This window comes from Lactuca sativa, chromosome 4 (genome assembly GCF_002870075.4).
Source record: "Lactuca sativa cultivar Salinas chromosome 4, Lsat_Salinas_v11, whole genome shotgun sequence".
Taxonomy (NCBI): Eukaryota; Viridiplantae; Streptophyta; class Magnoliopsida; order Asterales; family Asteraceae; genus Lactuca; species Lactuca sativa.
In genome coordinates, this window is record NC_056626.2 from 313,980,958 (window position 1) to 313,998,204 (window position 17,247).

General features: G+C 38.4%; 1 protein-coding gene across 1 annotated transcript; it reads left to right on the forward strand.

The window, feature by feature from the left end:
• Positions 1-2,308: 2,308 nt before the first annotated feature.
• On the forward strand, positions 2,309-3,037 carry LOC111915390 (nuclear cap-binding protein subunit 2). Its single transcript, XM_023911051.2, has 2 exons — positions 2,309-2,541; positions 2,636-3,037. Exons 1-2 carry the CDS (start codon positions 2,309-2,311, stop codon positions 2,829-2,831), a joined length of 429 nt encoding a protein of 142 aa, XP_023766819.1. The 3' UTR covers positions 2,832-3,037.
• Positions 3,038-17,247: the final 14,210 nt, after the last annotated feature.

Consider the following 17,247-nt stretch of genomic DNA (forward strand, 5'->3'; position numbering starts at 1 on the left):
ATTAAATATGCATTTCATGTCTCATAATAGAAAATAAAATACCATTTACAAAAAATACAATCCATTGAACAAAAGTTAATATCATACAAAATACAAAATACAATACAATAAATAAGAAAGATAATTCATTGCACTAACATGTCAAATACAAATAATCATCCCTAACTATATAAACTAATACTACATTGCTATTAAGGGACATCATCATAACTCACTGAAGGTCTTGGAACAATGTTCTCGTCATCAACTCTTACACCAACCTTGCTCTTTCTTGCATTTAGCCCTTATTTCATTGTTAATGAAAAAAAAAAGAACTTTGAGGGTCAAACAACCAAGAGTACCACTATAGATAAAGTAATAAAAAAATCGTTTTAGGGTTCCTATTCTAACAATGAGAAAGATATAAAATTCTAGAATAAGTAAGTTTCTAAATTCATGAAAAAAATACCTGTTGTCTTTTTGCAAGCTGCCATCTTACAACACGGTGGATAATATCCTTCCGAATGGGAAGATAAAAAACATCACATGCCAACACCATCAGTCATTTGTCTTCATTCTGAAAGCTTGTAGTTGGGATCACCAGGTCCTATAGTTGACCTGTGTCAAAGTCTTCATTCAGAAGTTAACTAAAACTGAAAAATATTATAAATGGTGTAATTGTGTAAACTTACCAACAACTACTTTTCTCAAACCAGGAAGATCAATGAGGGTCAAGTTCAAAACTATAAATGATCAGAAATTCCGAAATAATAGATTGATTAGTAAACTTACAGCTATAAATGGTGTAATTGCCCCTCTACATTCTTGAATCTTCAAGGGGTAAATCAGTAAATATATAACTGACTTTTGGAATATAATAATGAGAGAAAACAGAATTTGGCAACTTCCTTGGATCTCAATCATTCTGGTAGTATTAGGGAAAGTTCTACAAACTTACTTCTTCTAAAACAATAGCAGACATCAAGGCAATTAGACGATTCTGGTTAAACTCGCGACCAATGGAATCCACAACAGCAAATCTGATTCACACACACCATAATTGACATAATTTCACAAAATCCTATTCATAAAGGAAAACTTATAATATATAAAATATCATAAGATCACCTATCAACATCAGTGTCAAAGATGATCCCTAAATCGGCTTTGTTATCAAGCACAACTTAAGTAATTGCCTTCATTGTTACCTTATCCTCGGGGTTAGGGATATGATTGGGAAATAACCCTGAAAATTGGTCAAATTTACTTAAGTTGGTTAAGTACAAAAACTTGCTTAAATTAGTTTTGATTCTGTTACTTTATTACCATCTCATTCTAGCAACTGACTGCCAGTAGTAATAGCACCTAAATGCTCCAACACATTTCCCTGAAAAACAAATAAGATTTGAAAAGTAATCTTCACACACACACACACACACACACATATATATATATATATATATATATATATATATATATATATATATATATATAATTTACCTCATGTTTTATACATCATTCTTAAAAGATAACTTACAGCAAGGCTAAATAAGTAAATATACAACCTCCTCCATGAACCCAAAGCCTGAGCATGCTTTCTCTCAAACAAGACAGTAGAGGATAAGGGTATATAACAATTTTTAGATCTTGCGAAAGCCTGCATTGAAATTAGTGATCTCTCAAAGACTAGACCAAACTTTAGTCTTTCAGGTGGCAAAAAGAAGTCTCTAACATAAGTAGTGAAATTGTATAGGGAAGACTCAAACAGCTAGAACTCCTCAAAACTACAGGAACCTTCATCACCGGATCTCATTTTCTCAGCCTCCATGAAATCACTCTCATATAGAGGAGCAAATTCATCAAGTCAAGGAAGTCCACTAAACTCATCACAGGGGATCTTTTCATTTCCCTCCCCATATTCCAAAAATAAATAAATAAATAAATAAAAATGTGCATTGTTATTACCAGGACCTTCTATTTTCTTTATGGCTCATAATTATGTGAAATTATAAAGTATAAACTACCATCCACCTGATTCTTGGTCCCATCAGCTGAACTTGATGCACGTTTGTCTCCATATAAACCTGCCCAGTAACACCTGTATATCAATCACACAAACCTGCATATAAACCTCCATTAGATTTGTTTCTGTAAGCATGTGTAACTATTAACTTGAGAGTAACAACACAATATACTACTTGTCTTCATTTTTAGATAAGGTGCAATGGCGTTGCTGTTCTAGGTAACATCCAATATTTTTTCCTATTTTTACAATTACTAAATTACCAATATCACTTATCAGTGTGCATTCTATTCATTACCTATGTTAATGTTACAGGATCCAACAAACATTTCAGCATATCGTGACAGAATGTTTCTAGGAACACAAAAAGAATATGAACACGCACTCCAAACTTCAACAACCATATACATTGGCAACATGTCTTTCTACACTACTGAAGAGCAACTCTATGAGTTGTTCTCTCGTGCGGGAGAAATCAAAAAGATTATCATGGGTTTAGACAAGAACACAAAAACACCATGTGGCTTCTGCTTCATCGTGTAATATAATTATTTCACCTTACAAAGGGTAAATGATTTATTTTAGTTGATAAAGGTTTACTTTTTTCTTTTTTTTTTCTTTTTTTAAAACCAGGTATTATTCTAGGGAAGACACTGAAGATTCAGTAAAATACATAAGTAGGGCAATTCTTGATGATCGACCTATTCGTGTTGATTTTGATTGGGGGTTTCAGGATGGAAGACAATGGGGACGTGGCCGCAGTGGTGGACAAGTTAGAGATGAATATCGCACATATTATGATCCTGATATCCTTTTATTTTTTACTTAATTAGTTAAATTTACCTATTTAACCTTCTCTCTCATGTTAAAATTGGTTAAGATTCATATGAATGTAAGGGTAAAGTGGTCGTGGCATTGTATGCCATTTTGTGGCCCTATAGAGATAAACAAACATGGAGTAAAAAAATTGAATTAAAACACTCTAAGTTTCCTAAAGCTTGAGTTTTTAAATTTTCACAAGCGTTATATATACAAATCTATGAGGCCGTTTTTGTAATCAATTACCTGAAGTTGCAGCCTCTATATATATTCTCTAGAATTCAAGCAGTTCACTTAGTCTTTTATGGAAAAAATGTCTAACGAAAGCATCTCATCAAAAAATATGCAACAGCTCTCGTGGCTGCAACCCCTTTTGATTCACCCACATACTTTTACTCCTGTCAACTACTTCACTTGTATGACCTGGCGCCACTTTGTTTTGTTCATACAGTTCCAACATCTGAAACAAAAAAACAAACAATGATGATGATGATGATGAATATTTATATTAGTTTATAAGAGCAGAATTGGAAATAGGATAGGAGAGGGACCTTCTAGCCAGCGGGGGGTGACAAGGTTATGAGGATAGAATAGATAATGTACAAACTTCAACTCTTGAAGAGTAACTTAGCTTAGAAGAACAGAAATAGAAATGATGGTACCTTCTGTTTGATTCTTTGTATTGCCCTAGGATCCTTTTTGTTATTAATTTCATAAGAAACAAGAATAACATCTTTCAAAGAATGAGGAGTTTCTTCATCCTCTTTCATGTTCTTCAATTTTTTTTGCAAATTCTTTGTCTAATAATCTTAACTTCTCTGATCTTATTGAAGGGTTCTTATACAAATGATGAATAATAGCTTTATCCACTTTGTACTCATTTTCCAAATATGCCCTTCTGTCATCCCATTCCCTATTAAACTCCTCCATTGCTTCACTTAGCTTTTCAGTAGATTCCAAATTTTCTGCAACCGATACTTCAACATTTTGATTCTGTTGACTTTTAGTTGATATTTTCTGCTCGGTTGACTTTGACTCTGTGCAGATAGCTTGAGGTGGTGATTTCAAATCTTTTATTTCAACATGTTTCTCTTCTGTCTCTATTTGCTTTAAGAAATCCTATTTAGCTTCTTCAAGCTTCAAGTGAACTAAATTCACATGTTCTTCCTTACAATCAAAATTCAATTGCTTTTTTGCAAGGTCAAAAGACTCCCTTCTATCAATTTTGTTGGGTCGCATTTTGTGTTGCGTCTATTGGGCTCGTTAGTTAGTCTAATATGTATCTCCGGTATGGGCCAGTCCATCCGTGAGTTTTGTTTAGGGTTTATTATATATAGATGCTTGCATGCATTCTTAACGTAAGATTGATAGAGATTTGATAGCATACAAGTTCTTATCTTTTGTAACCCTAGAATCCTCTACAGCGGAAGTACTTAGTCGAGCTCTGCTGAGGATTGAGTAATCTAATCATTCGACACATCTTGATTCATACTTGGGTTATTTACTGTTTATATATTCATCGCTTACCTGTTACATAGATCTAATCGATCATCAAGTTAATTAATAACTTATCAATTGGTATCAGAGCAGGAGGCTGTGTAATTCATACACATCTTTTCTGTGAAAGAGTTTGCGATTAGGGTTATTCCGCATTAACTAATATTTATTGAGCCGTCATTCAATAATTGACGTAACTCAGCATTTATTTGTTTTGCCCTAATATTATTCATTACAAGTCAGATCTTTCAAACAGGTTAAACGATCAAGCATGGACGAGTCACAATCAAATCCCATAAATATCTCAAACAACATCGGATCAACGACGGAGATTCCTATTCTTTACACCCAGGATTATGAAGTCTGGGCACATCACTTCGAAGATTATGTCATTGGATCGGAAGACAATGGATACCTTATTTGGGAAGCAATAGTTTCTGGACCATTTGCTCATTCTGCAACGTCAAAAATCATTAAAACTCAGAAAGAGTACAATGATCTGTTAAAAGACGTAAAGGATGTTGCTCAAGAGGAAAAGGAAAAGTTTCAGTGCAACATTAAAGCATTGAGACTAATTCCATTCGCTCTTCAATCCGATACATTCAGGCTAGTGAGTTCATGCAGCACTGCTAAAGAGATCTGAAATAGGCTGCGAGAGTTATATTCCACAGATGAAGATCTGGAGCATTCCATTCAGACTTTACTCTTATCAGAGTTTGGCGAATTTAAGCAGAATCCCGATGAAACTGTTACTCAGACGTTCGATCGCTTCAATCATCTTCTTAGTAAGATGATGAAACATGATATAGAAAGGAAGCTGATTGAACAAAAGGTTACCTTTTTGAATGGTCTTAGATCTGAGTGGAGAGCAGTTGTGTCCACTGTTAAAGCTCATGAGCAATTCAAATCTTATTCTTTGGCAAAGCTAGTAGGGATTCTGAAATCCCAAGAAAAGATAGTCTTACAAGAGAAAAGTGTGGTTTCAAGCTTGGGATCCTTGGCTCTTCTGTCCAAAAGGAAAAGTGTAGTAGAGGATGAAGATCTCAACTTAGAAGATTATGATCTTACATCTGAAGATTATGCAATGATGGTGTCAAATCCAAAGAGGTTCATCAAGAAAAGATTCCCTACAATTAAGAATCGGAAGTGGCAGGGAAGCTATAGTTCTGAAAAGGTGAGGGAGGAACCGAAGGTAGAAGAACCAAAGAAAGAGCCGAAAGCTGAAGGAGATTCTGGTGTGAACTGCTACTACTATGGAGGAAAGAACCACTATGCCAAAGACTGTGTCTTGAAGAAAATGGAAGAGAAGGACGAGGAAAATAATGAAGAGGCTGTGCTGATGAAAAAGCTGGAAGATGTCAAGAGAAAGAAAGCTACTGCTAACCCTTTAATGAATGCTTTAATTGTGCAGGGTTCGGCAGCGGATGATGAGTTCGGTGGTGTGCAGGTCTGGTCAACCGACTCAGAGGATGATGAGATTAGGAAGCCATCTCATGGAAAGGCGTATGTTGCTAGAGGTGAAGAAAGCAGTGGGAAGTGCTTGATGGTGACGGATGTATCTCAAATGAGGGGATACAATACAGACGGTGGGAATGAAGAAACGAAGGAGCGAGAGGACCTATGCTTCACAGCAAAACCTCTTAGCGTGCAATTCAATGAGCTTGATGAATTAATCAAGAAAGTACAATCCGTTTTTATTTCATATAAAGTCCCACAAAACTCATATGAAAAAGAATTGAAAATCTTAAACTCAAGAATCTCAAATCTAGATAGCAAATTAACTCAATCACGGGTCACCAATTCTAACCTAACTGACCAAATAAGTAGGGTATCATCAAAGAGTGAGGAACGGAGGATGTGGATAAAGCTGAAGGAGTCGGAGCTGATTAAATCAAAGACGAAAACATTTATTTACAAAGAGACAATTTGAAACTTTTGAAACAAAGAAATGTGTTTTGTTTAATTGCTAAGCGTCTTTATTCTAACATCACTGAACTTCATTTGAATTGTGAAATAGGAGAGAAAATTCATCACATGATTTTGCCCTTCCTTGATTTCAAGGAGGATGAAATCGACGCTGAAGCATATAATTGCGAAAGTGTAGTTTCGTCTGATGATGTGAATCCAACCTACATGTATGGTCTAGACAAAATTGAATCTTTCATAAAATCCAAGGACCATAAGGACATGCTGAAAAACCTTTTTGATGAAAATGATAAACTGAAACTAAGGACTGAAACCATACATAAATTTGACTCATTGAATGCCAACTTGAGCTCAGAAAATAAAATAGATGTTGAAAATGCGTCTGAGCTTAATGAGGATGATGATATGAGTGAAATTTCTGTAGAGGATGAAGTTGACTGTTCTGAGTTTATCAAGAGCGAACCAGAAAACCACAAAAATCTTATTTCTGAAAATTTTGTGGAGTTTGCTCGTTTGTCCCAAAATAAGTCCCCGATTCTAGAAGAAAAGGCTATTGTGTACCAAAAGGTGAGAACAACACCAAATCAGGTATACAAGGTCACAGGAGTAACCGAACATCAGACAGCCGAACTGACAGCCATTGTAAACGAAGATAATGCAGATGGTTGTGATGAATTCTTCTGGTCTGCTCCTATAGATATTGCAGACGAAACTGTTGGTCTGTCAGAGCGGACTTCCTGGAAAACCAAAGGCAGATATGTGTCGGAGCTGCTAAACAAGCCTGATAACTTCGACGTGCCAAGTACTAGTGGTACAAAAGAAGTTCTTGTAGAAGAAGTCACTCCCTTGAGCGAAACATCATCAGTTCAAAGTGAACCGGCTGGCAAAAAGCAAAAGCAAAAAGCCAACATCCACCGACAGCCGAAGCAAGTAAAGGATCAGAAGCAGCAAAGGAATCTGAGATACAAGAAGAATCTCTCAGAACGAAAACAGTTTTGGTGATCTCAAAACGCCCATTTCTCTTATCATGACAAAAATTCCAAGTCAGAGAAAAGTACTATGAGAATGAAAGAAAGTAGTTACAACCGAAAGGACAGGTTCGGTTCTGAAAGGAATAACAACCAAAGGGAAAGGTTCGGTTCAGAGAACACCAGCTACCGAAAGCATAGTTTCGGTTCCGAGAGCAAAAGCAATCAAGGTTCAAGGTTCGGTCCCACTAATGACCAAAAACAAAAGGGGCACCTAGAACCTCAAGTCAAGAAAACTTCTCAGTCTAACTTCTCTCATTCTAATTCTTCTCAACCCCATTCTAAATCCAATTTTGTTCAAACTCAAAATACAAAACATTCAGCAGTTTTGAAAGGAAAATCGAAGGTTTCCTCAATCAAGAATGTTCAAAAGCATTCCAAGGCCCAAACGTCAAATCCTGAACCCAAACCGTCTGTAACAAATCCCAACAAAATTAAAGTTTTCACCATTAAAAAGAAAGATGACACAACTTTAATAAAAAGAACATATCTTGTTGACATCTCTCTTACTATTCTTGTTTTTGTAAAAGGCTCACGTGGACCCAAGAAACTTTGGGTTCCTAAATCTGCTTGATTTTTGCAGGTTATCAGTGACGAGCAGTTCGACGAAGAATGGTATATTGACAGTGGCTGCTCACGTCACATGACAGGGAGAAAGGAAGAACTGAGGGAATTTTGATCTCTTCCAAACGGCGGGAATGTCAAATTCGGGAACAACTCATACGGCACAATAAAAGGTTATGGGATGATTACAAATGGAGACTTCACAATTAGAAAAGTTGCATATGTTGAAGGACTACAGCATAACCTCATCAGTGTATCTCAGCTTGTTGGAGGTACCGGTCTTAAAGTTTTGTTTGATGATGAAGGTTCGGAAATAATAGGGAAGAAAACAAAAAGAGTGATTCTCAAATCGGAGCGCAAAGGCGAAATGTTTCCTCTTAATCTCAAACCTATCAAAGGAAATCCAGCTATCTGTCTGTTATCCAAAGCACACTCTGACGAAAGCTGGTTGTGGCACCGGAGGCTCTCCCATTTCAACTTTAAGGATATCAACAAACTTGTCACCGGAGGTCATGTTCGGGGTCTTCCATTGCTCAAGTTTGATCGAGAACATTTGTGTGCTGCGTGTGAAATGGGGAAGCAGAGTCGTCAAAGTCACTCATCCATCATAAACACTAAAGTCGTTGAACCACTTGAGTTGATTCACATTGACTTGTGTGGTCCATCGTCTATCGAAAGCATTGGTGGTAGCAAGTATATTCTTGTTATTTTTGATGACTTTTCACATTTTACATGGGTGTTCTTTCTTAAGCAGAAATCTGAAGCAACTCTCAAGCTAAAGATGTTCATCAAGCAGGTTGAAGTGTAGCTGAGGAAAGTCGTTCGCAACATCAGAAGCGACAATGGGTTGGAGTTCAAGAATAAAGAATTTGAAGACTTTTTAGCTGAAAAAGGGACCAGCCACAACTTCTTAGCACCTTACACCCCTCAACAAAATGGGATTGTCGAAAGACGAAACCGATCTTTGTGTGAGGCAGCACGAACTATGCTAAGTTTCGCTTGTCAACCTCTATATTTCTGGGCTGGTGCTATTGTTGCAGCATGTTTTACGCAGAACAGGTCCTATCTCAATAAGCGTTTCACTCTTACTCCTTATGAGATCATCAACAACAGAAAGCCAAACGTCAAATTCTTCCACGTATTCGGCTCACGATGCTTTATCTTCAATTCTAAAGGACATCGTAACAAGTTCGACGTAAAAGTCGATGAAGGGATTTTTCTAGGATATTCTCTCACTTCGAAAGCATACAGGGTTTTAAACAAGCGTTCGAGGAAGATTGAAGAAACGTATTATGTGACTTTCGATGAAAGTTATGTCAAGAAGTTGAAGGCCACAGAAGAAATAGTTGTAGAAATCTTCTCTCAAACAGGCCAAGTCACAGCCTCGATTGCAAATTTGTTTGAGCAGCTTATGGATTTGTTCGATGAACCAGAGAAGGCTACTCTCTCAGAAGCTAATGCAGCGGACAACAAAGTTGATCATCTGAAGCAAATCGTCGATGACGCTGCCAAACGACTGGGTGAAGGAGGATCAGTTCCAACTGAACCTTCTCAGCACGGTGCTTCAGTTGAGGGGGAGAATCCATCTTCTTCAAAACAGCCAAGTTCACAAGATGAGGGGGAGAACTCTTCTCCAGCTGCACCCGAAAGCTCTACTGCACCCGAAGGTACTGTAGCTCCCGAAAGCTCTACTGCACCCGAAGGTACTGCAACACCCGAAAGCTCGACACCACCCGAAACTCCTGTTGCTCCGGAAAGTCAAGATTTACCTGAAAGCTCATCAGTCGAGGGGGAGAATGCTGACATGTTTTATGACGATGACAGTCAATCCGAACTAGAAGAGATGGTAAATGCTGAATTAGATCCATCATATGATCCAAATTACCCTCCTCTTGTCAAATGGACTAGAGATCATCCTGTTTCACAGGTTGTGGGTAATGTCTCTGAAAAGGTCCTGACCCGATCTCAACTGAAGGCAAAGCAAACTTCTCTATTCTCAAAAGTAGAGTTTTGCATGTTTAATTCTTTCGTCTCAAAAGTTGAACCAAAGACAGTTAACACGGCTCTTGATCACTCCGATTGGGTTCAAGCTATGCAAGACGAACTTAATGAGTTCGAAAGAAATAAAGTTTGGCGCCTCATTCCAACTCCTCAAGATGCATCGGTTGTTGGTCTCAAATGGGTCTTTAGGAACAAAATGGACAAGGAAGGCAATGTGATAAGGAACAAAGCTCGACTAATGGTGAAAGGATACTGCCAGGAGGAAGGAATCGACTATGAGGAAACTTTTGCTCCTGTAGCTAGGCTGGAATCTGTTCGAATATTTCTTGCCTATGCTGCACACAAGAACTTTGAGGTCTACCAAATGGACATAAAGTGCGCATTTGTAAATGGAGAACTCGAAGAAACGGTGTACGTGGAGCAACCTCCGGGATTTGTCAATGAAAAATATCCCAATCACTGCTATATTCTGGACAAAGCAGTTTATGGACTGAAACAAGTACCTAAAACGCTAACCAAGTTTTTAAAGATGTCCAAATTCAAACAAGGGTCGGTTGACCCAACCTTCTTTCGTAAGAAGGAAGGTAACCACCTTATGATTGTTCAAATCTATGTCGATGATATCATCTTTGGCTCAACGAATCCTAGCTTAACAACTGAATTCAGAAAGCTGATGGAGACTAAATTCGAAATGAGCTCAATGGGTCCGATCAACTTTTTCCTTGGTTTAAATATCAGACAGGGACCCGAAGGCATCTTTATTAACCAGGAAGCTTACACCAAGACTCTCCTTGCTAAATTTGGCATGATGGGAGACTCAAAGGTTAAAGTTCCAATGGCGTTTGGCACCAAGCTCACTCCATCCTTGGATAAACCAACAGTCGATATTACGTTATATCACAAGATGATCGGTTCTCTAATGTACCTTACTGCTAGCAGGCCTGATATAATGTTTTCTGTTTGTTATTGTGCTAGATTTCAGGCGAATCCTCGTGAACCTCATATGCTTGCAGTGAAGAACATACTCCGGTATCTCAAATGAACTACCTCTCTCGGTTAATGGTATCCATCAAACTCAGGTTTTTTCGTTCAAGCCTACTCAGATGCAGACCTTGGAGGTTGTGGACTAGACAGGAAAAGCACCACTGGAGGCTGCCACTTCCTTGACGGGAAGTTGGTTAGCTGGCAATCAAAGAAACAGACCTGTGTATCTTTGTCTACCGCTGAAGCAGAATACATCGCAGCTGCCTCCTGTACATCTCAAGTGATTTGGATCCAAAGCCAACTCCGGGACTATGGACTCAATATGAAAAAGATCCCACTATATTGCGACTCTGAAAGTGCAATTAGGATTTGTCATAACCCAGTGCAGCATTCCAAGACTAAGCACATCGCACTGAGGTATCACTTCATTAAGGATCATGTGGAAGATGGGAACGTCGAAATTCATTTTGTTCGAACCACTGATCAACTGGCTGACATCTTCACCAAAGCTCTCGCTGAAGCATCTTTTAACAATATTCTACAAGGGCTTGGAATGATGGAATTGGAGTCAGTACCAAAAATTACCTCTCAACATCAAAAGTAAGAAGCGAAATAGACCGAACGTTCGAGTTCGGGTCTTGATCTGGTGTGCCGAAATAGACCGAACGCTCGGGTTCGGTTGTATCATCTGATTTTCGCCTATCACTCAAAGGTAGTTTCTATGGTTGTAAATCTTTTGTATCATTTTTCTTAATTCATTTATCTTATTGTCAACATTCTTCTCCTTTTCAATCTAATTTTTTTTTTGGCAACCGAAATAGACCGAACGCTCGGGTTCGGTTACAAAATTTTTCTCACCCGAAATAGACCGCACGCTCGGGTTCGGTTCCAAAATTTTTCTCACCCGAAATAGACCGAACACTCGGGTTCGGTTCCAAAGTTTTCTCAACCGAAATAAACCAAACGCTTGGGTTCGGTTCCAACATTTTTTTTTGTATAATTTTTTTTACGTCTTATTTTTTTTATTTTATCAAAAAATTCCAAAAACCAATTTTTTTTAATTCAATATTTTTATATAAATTCAAAAACTCCAAAACAATTTTTTTATTGGCTCTTATTTTATTTTTTTTTTATTTTTATGTCTCGTTTTGGGTAAATTATTTCACTAGCTAAGTGTCCCTAGAAGCATGCTGCTGTATGTGTCCAAAGCCTCATCTGATTCTGAATAATAGTCTTACTGACTTGGTACAAACAAACCTTGTCTTCCCAATTAGGCTCTCATAATTATTCTAATCATGAGCTACCTAACTCTCTTCTCACATGAGATAAGAGTTGTCTGCTTGGTCCCTATTTTTATAGCAGAGGTACTTTGGTTTCTTTATACCATCTACATCATTTTTCTCCATCTCACTCGTTTCACAAACGTAACCCTTCAGACTCTCAGACATTACCACTGAGGTTTATGGTTGCACAATTTCTGTGCTCATGATCTTAGCTTCGTGTCACTACGTGCTAAGTGAAACCCAAAATTCAATACCCATTATGCATTGACGGTGAACAATTAATTTGCTCTAGCTTTCACTAATGAATTGACGAACTTCTCCATGGGGGTACAACATGAAATCTCTATTTTTTTCTTTTGAGTGATTCCTATGAAATTGTTAAGTCCAATAACATTTCTTCCCTTGGGATCCAGTTTTAATTTTTTTTTGAGATTTCACGTACAATAGTTTACCTTGCCAATTAAATTATCTCCAACCTACTTGTTCAACAGACTACATTGGTCTCACAAGTACTTTGTTCGATCTCTATCTTATATCAATCTTAGGAATTCTGAATCGAAGCGAAAGCCACCCTCATAAGCCTAATTAAAAGAAGCCTTTCAACACTTCTTCATAAGTGTCTGATCGTTATTCAACGGGAAACCACACAAACACTTTAAAGTCTCTCTTGACTTTGAAGGAAGAGATTCGTGCCCGGGATCCACTGCTTTGTGTCTTTATTGACATCACATAATCCCTTAAAAGTGTTGCTTTATTTCTTTTTCTTTTACACACTCAGCACGAAAATATTTTTGATTTTCCAAAATTCCGGTTTCCTTAATTCTAAGGAATTTTAATTGGGTTGGCTGTTATCAAAAGTTGTGGTTAATATTGATCCACGTGGCGATTTAATTTTAAAGATGCCGTTTCATTCTAAAGGGATAAGATGACGAAATGATTTCAAACGACGGGAGTCCAATCGATTTGATTTCAACCGGCGCAATAGGGAACTGCGTGCGAATAGGAACCGTTTCATATCCAAACGGCGTCTGATGGGAAGGCATGTAATTAAGGCCTGACATTCTCTCTCATGCGTGATCATCGGCTACGCCAACTGTCACGCGTAAGTCACCTCCTACATCAGTCGCTTCTGAGCTGAAGTCGTTCGCCTCTCTCACACAGTCTATTTCGGACGATAACTCAACTTTCAGAACCACCATTGAGGAGTGTCTCTCCAAGCTTCAAGAAGACTTAGCTGCCGAGAACTCTCTCATGGATGCTCTCGCAAGGAAGACTACCGCTCTAAAGGTCAAGAGTACTCAACTCTCCAACTGTCAACAGGAGATTGACTCTCTTCGATCTGAAAGAGAGGTGGTTAAATCGTGTGTTTCGGATGTCCACTCTGCTATCTCCAACATCCTTGAAGCACATGACCCCATCATCAATTATTCAGTACGCCGTACCCTTGCAGAGATGCTCGCTCCCGCCCTCGCTCTACTCAGCAAAATCGAAGGGCTCCTTGATTTCGTGTCCATTCCGAAACAAGGGGGAGAAAAAGAACAAGTGTCTCAACCACCTCCTACTTCAGCAACTCACACAACCGAACCTCCTCCAGTAGGCCAAGCCTCCGGCTCTGGTGTGAAAGACAAAGGCAAAAACATTGCTGAGGAGAGTGAAGATGATGATAAAGAGACAATTGCCGACATTCTGATGCGACAAAGTCGAAACAACGAGGCTGACATCAGTGCTCGTGTGGCTAGAGAGGCTGAAGAAGCCGAAAGGAAACAGAAAGAAGCCCACGACCTTCTTGAGAGCAGGAAAACTCTTTTTCCTTCCTGGACTCTTGAGAGGCTGATGAAGGAAGCCATTGACACACCAAGTATCTTGTGGCTGGAACATGTGATCTCTTTAGATCATTCCAATACTGTCGACTCACAGTTCGACATGCCACTGACCCGAAAGGCGTTTGTTTTTCATGCCTTTGACAACATTGCAGAGTTCCCTCATCCTCATCCACAGGTTGATCGGGACTTAATCGATTTTTATTTGAAGGCTGCTCAACCCCAATAACAGACTTGGAGCGCTCAGAAAATCGTCAATGTTCGGGTCTTGAAGCCGCACAGGGAAGGTAACTTCACCAATGTTCGCTTCAAGGTACTTCGGGGATCTGCCAAGACCGAACATGCCGTCTCACTTGCAGATCTTCCCAACCTTAATCCCCGTGATTGGATTATCTTGCACAACATCCTTCTGACAAACGAAGCTGAATATGGTCCGATCATCGACCATTTTAAGAGGATGCTTGTATGCTACATCATGGAAGTTGCTTTGATGGATCAGGAGATTGCGAGCGTGTTTAAGAAGAAGCCTACCATATCTCCTGTTGGCTCTGCCAGTGATCTCAACATGATGCAGATGGGGAAGATTGACCTGCAGAGAAACTCTATCATGTTTACCAGGAACGAAGGACAGAAATTTCTTTTTGCCTTGGCAGACAAACATCTCTATACCACTGCATGTTTGGAACACGTTTTAGGGATCATCCATCGATGCAAGCAGAACACAGCAGATGATATCAAGTACTTTGATGATATGATTCAATGGTACATTCTATTCAGACAGACTATCCTTCCTCTTATCACACGTCTGTTTGATACCGTAAAGAAGGCTCCCACTGCTGGCCCAAGCAAGAAGAAGAAGTAGTCTCGCTCCAATTTGACGCAAAGGGGGAGATTGTTGGGTCGCATTTTGAGTTGCGTCTATTGGGCTCGTTAGTTAGTCTAATATGTATCTCCGGTATGGGCCTGTCCATCCGTGAGTTTTGTTTAGGGTTTATTATATATAGATGCTTGCATGCATTCTTAACGTAAGATTGAAAGAGATTTGGTAGCGTACAAGTTCTTATCTTTTGTAACCCTAGAATCCTCTACAGCAGAAGTTCTTAGTCGAGCTCTACTGAGGATTGAGTAATCTAATCATTCGATACATCTTGATTCATACTTGGGTTATTTACTGTTTATATATTCATCGCTTACCTGTTACATAGATCTAATCGATCATCAAGTTAATTAATAACTTATCAAATTTTATGTTTTGCTAGTGAGGCCCCAATCCAACACTGAAACGAAGAATGACTTCATTAAAATTAAATACATTAATAATGTGAAAAATTAGGGCTTTAAAAAAATTTCATACCAGTGATATCATGAAGGCCTATAGAGTAGAAGTATCTTCCCTACTGACATTATAATTCTTGAGAACAAAATCAACAAATCCATCCACTTTGTTCTTGACATCCTCTTGTATTTTTTTTTACTTTTTAAGTAAAGAAAATATAACTAAAAATGTTACATTTTTATTGTTGTCAAAAAGTAACATATCAGACGGAAACTTTAGGATTTTACAAAGCTCATGCACAGTGGGATGTAAAAGCTCAGGAGATGACTGAGACTCGTTATTGACACCTGAAACAAGATCTGAATTATTTATTATAAAACTCAATTCACATAAATAAATTAAAAATTTGTTAATTTACCTTCATATGCCCCTCCGGTCCCCCATTCTACAGGCCTTGTGTCCGATGTTTCACCATAATATTGTGTTCTTTTCCTTTGTCTTGAAGTTGACACGTGTACAAATTTCCATTTAGGGTATTTTCCCTCCAATAAATTTCTCCAAAAAACATGCAGCTGTTCTCCATCAAGCAACTGATTTTTAGTCTCACCACAGGGCATATTTCTATTCCCATAATACCCATAGGTTTGAACTTTAGTGATCGTTGACTTTTCTCCATCTTTTCTTCCAGTGTGTTCTTGGAATACAAATGAAAAATCATTATCTGTTTTTGTTGTGAATCGGAATCGATTGATAATTTTCGAATACCGTTTGCAGTATTGAAATCACTATCGAATATGATTACAATGTGAACTGGTGATAATTTGATGCTTGGTTGAGTGGAGCGTTCTAGTAAAAAGATGAATTTATTTCGATTATTGTTGAAGCTGTTAAAAGAAATCTTTATTTGACTCAAACATACGTCATTCTTATGTAACCTAATAAACTGGGAAAATTATACAATCTGAAGATTCAGCAACAAAAAGCGTACCTCATCAACCTTCACGATGATCTCATCAACATTTTGACCTAATTCCTCCGCAACAGCAGGTTCGCCTTCGGTTCGAACTTCCGGAACGGGTGCATCCATTGTTTCCATTGATTCTTGATACTAGGATCCACGATTGAAAGACTTTTGGAATAGTAGATATATTTTTCCGACGAAAACAAAGCTCCAGTGACTGGCCGTAGGTGTGTCGCCAGTGATGTCCGTCGTTGGAGAGAGAAGAAGGGTTTGGAAACAGGTGGGGGGTTTTGTCATGTGAGATAATTACAAAAAAAGTAAAAGAAAACGGTAAAGGAAAATGTAAGTTACAAAATTTCCCGGAGTAAAAGAAACCTGGTGGAGAAGGAGAGACGAGAAGGTGGAGGTGTCGATTAGGGGTTGTTCAACTGGTAGCTTCGATTGGCGGTCATAGTTGTCGATCGACGCTGCAATTGAAAGGAGTTGCAGTCGTCGAACCATTTAGTCTGAGGATCAATTTGGAGGGCGGGGGTTTAAAAAATTTGGGATTTCATTTTCCCACTAAGGAGACGCGCGTTACTTAAAACAAAAATATAAAACGACATTCACTGAGGACGCACAAGTGCCCTCCGTGTTTTTAATTTTTTTACATAAGACACTAATTTAAGGGCGCACAATAAAGCGTGACTTAAATCCTTAAATTTTTTGAAGAGATGACACTTTTTTAATATCGCTCTCTTTTGCGTAACATAAATCAATGAGTGTCGTGGTTTGCGCGTCGTAAAAGGGTCTTTTTCTTGTAGTGAAAACACAAATCAATAATAGGTTGATAATAAATCCAGGATCCTCTAAAACGTAAACTGCATCTTGTGTGTACAATTAAGCTGGTGCCTTACCGTGATCCTGAGAAGTACATGAAACACATATCACTTAACACGGTAAGCACAAAGCTTAGTGAGTTCCCTAAAATACCACACACATCTCATTATCCTATCATGGCTATATCTCAATAGAGATCCGATGGTCAATGTGTCTTAGTGGGGACCTTCCGGTCCCACAACTCAGGTTGGACCCTTCGGTCCTAAC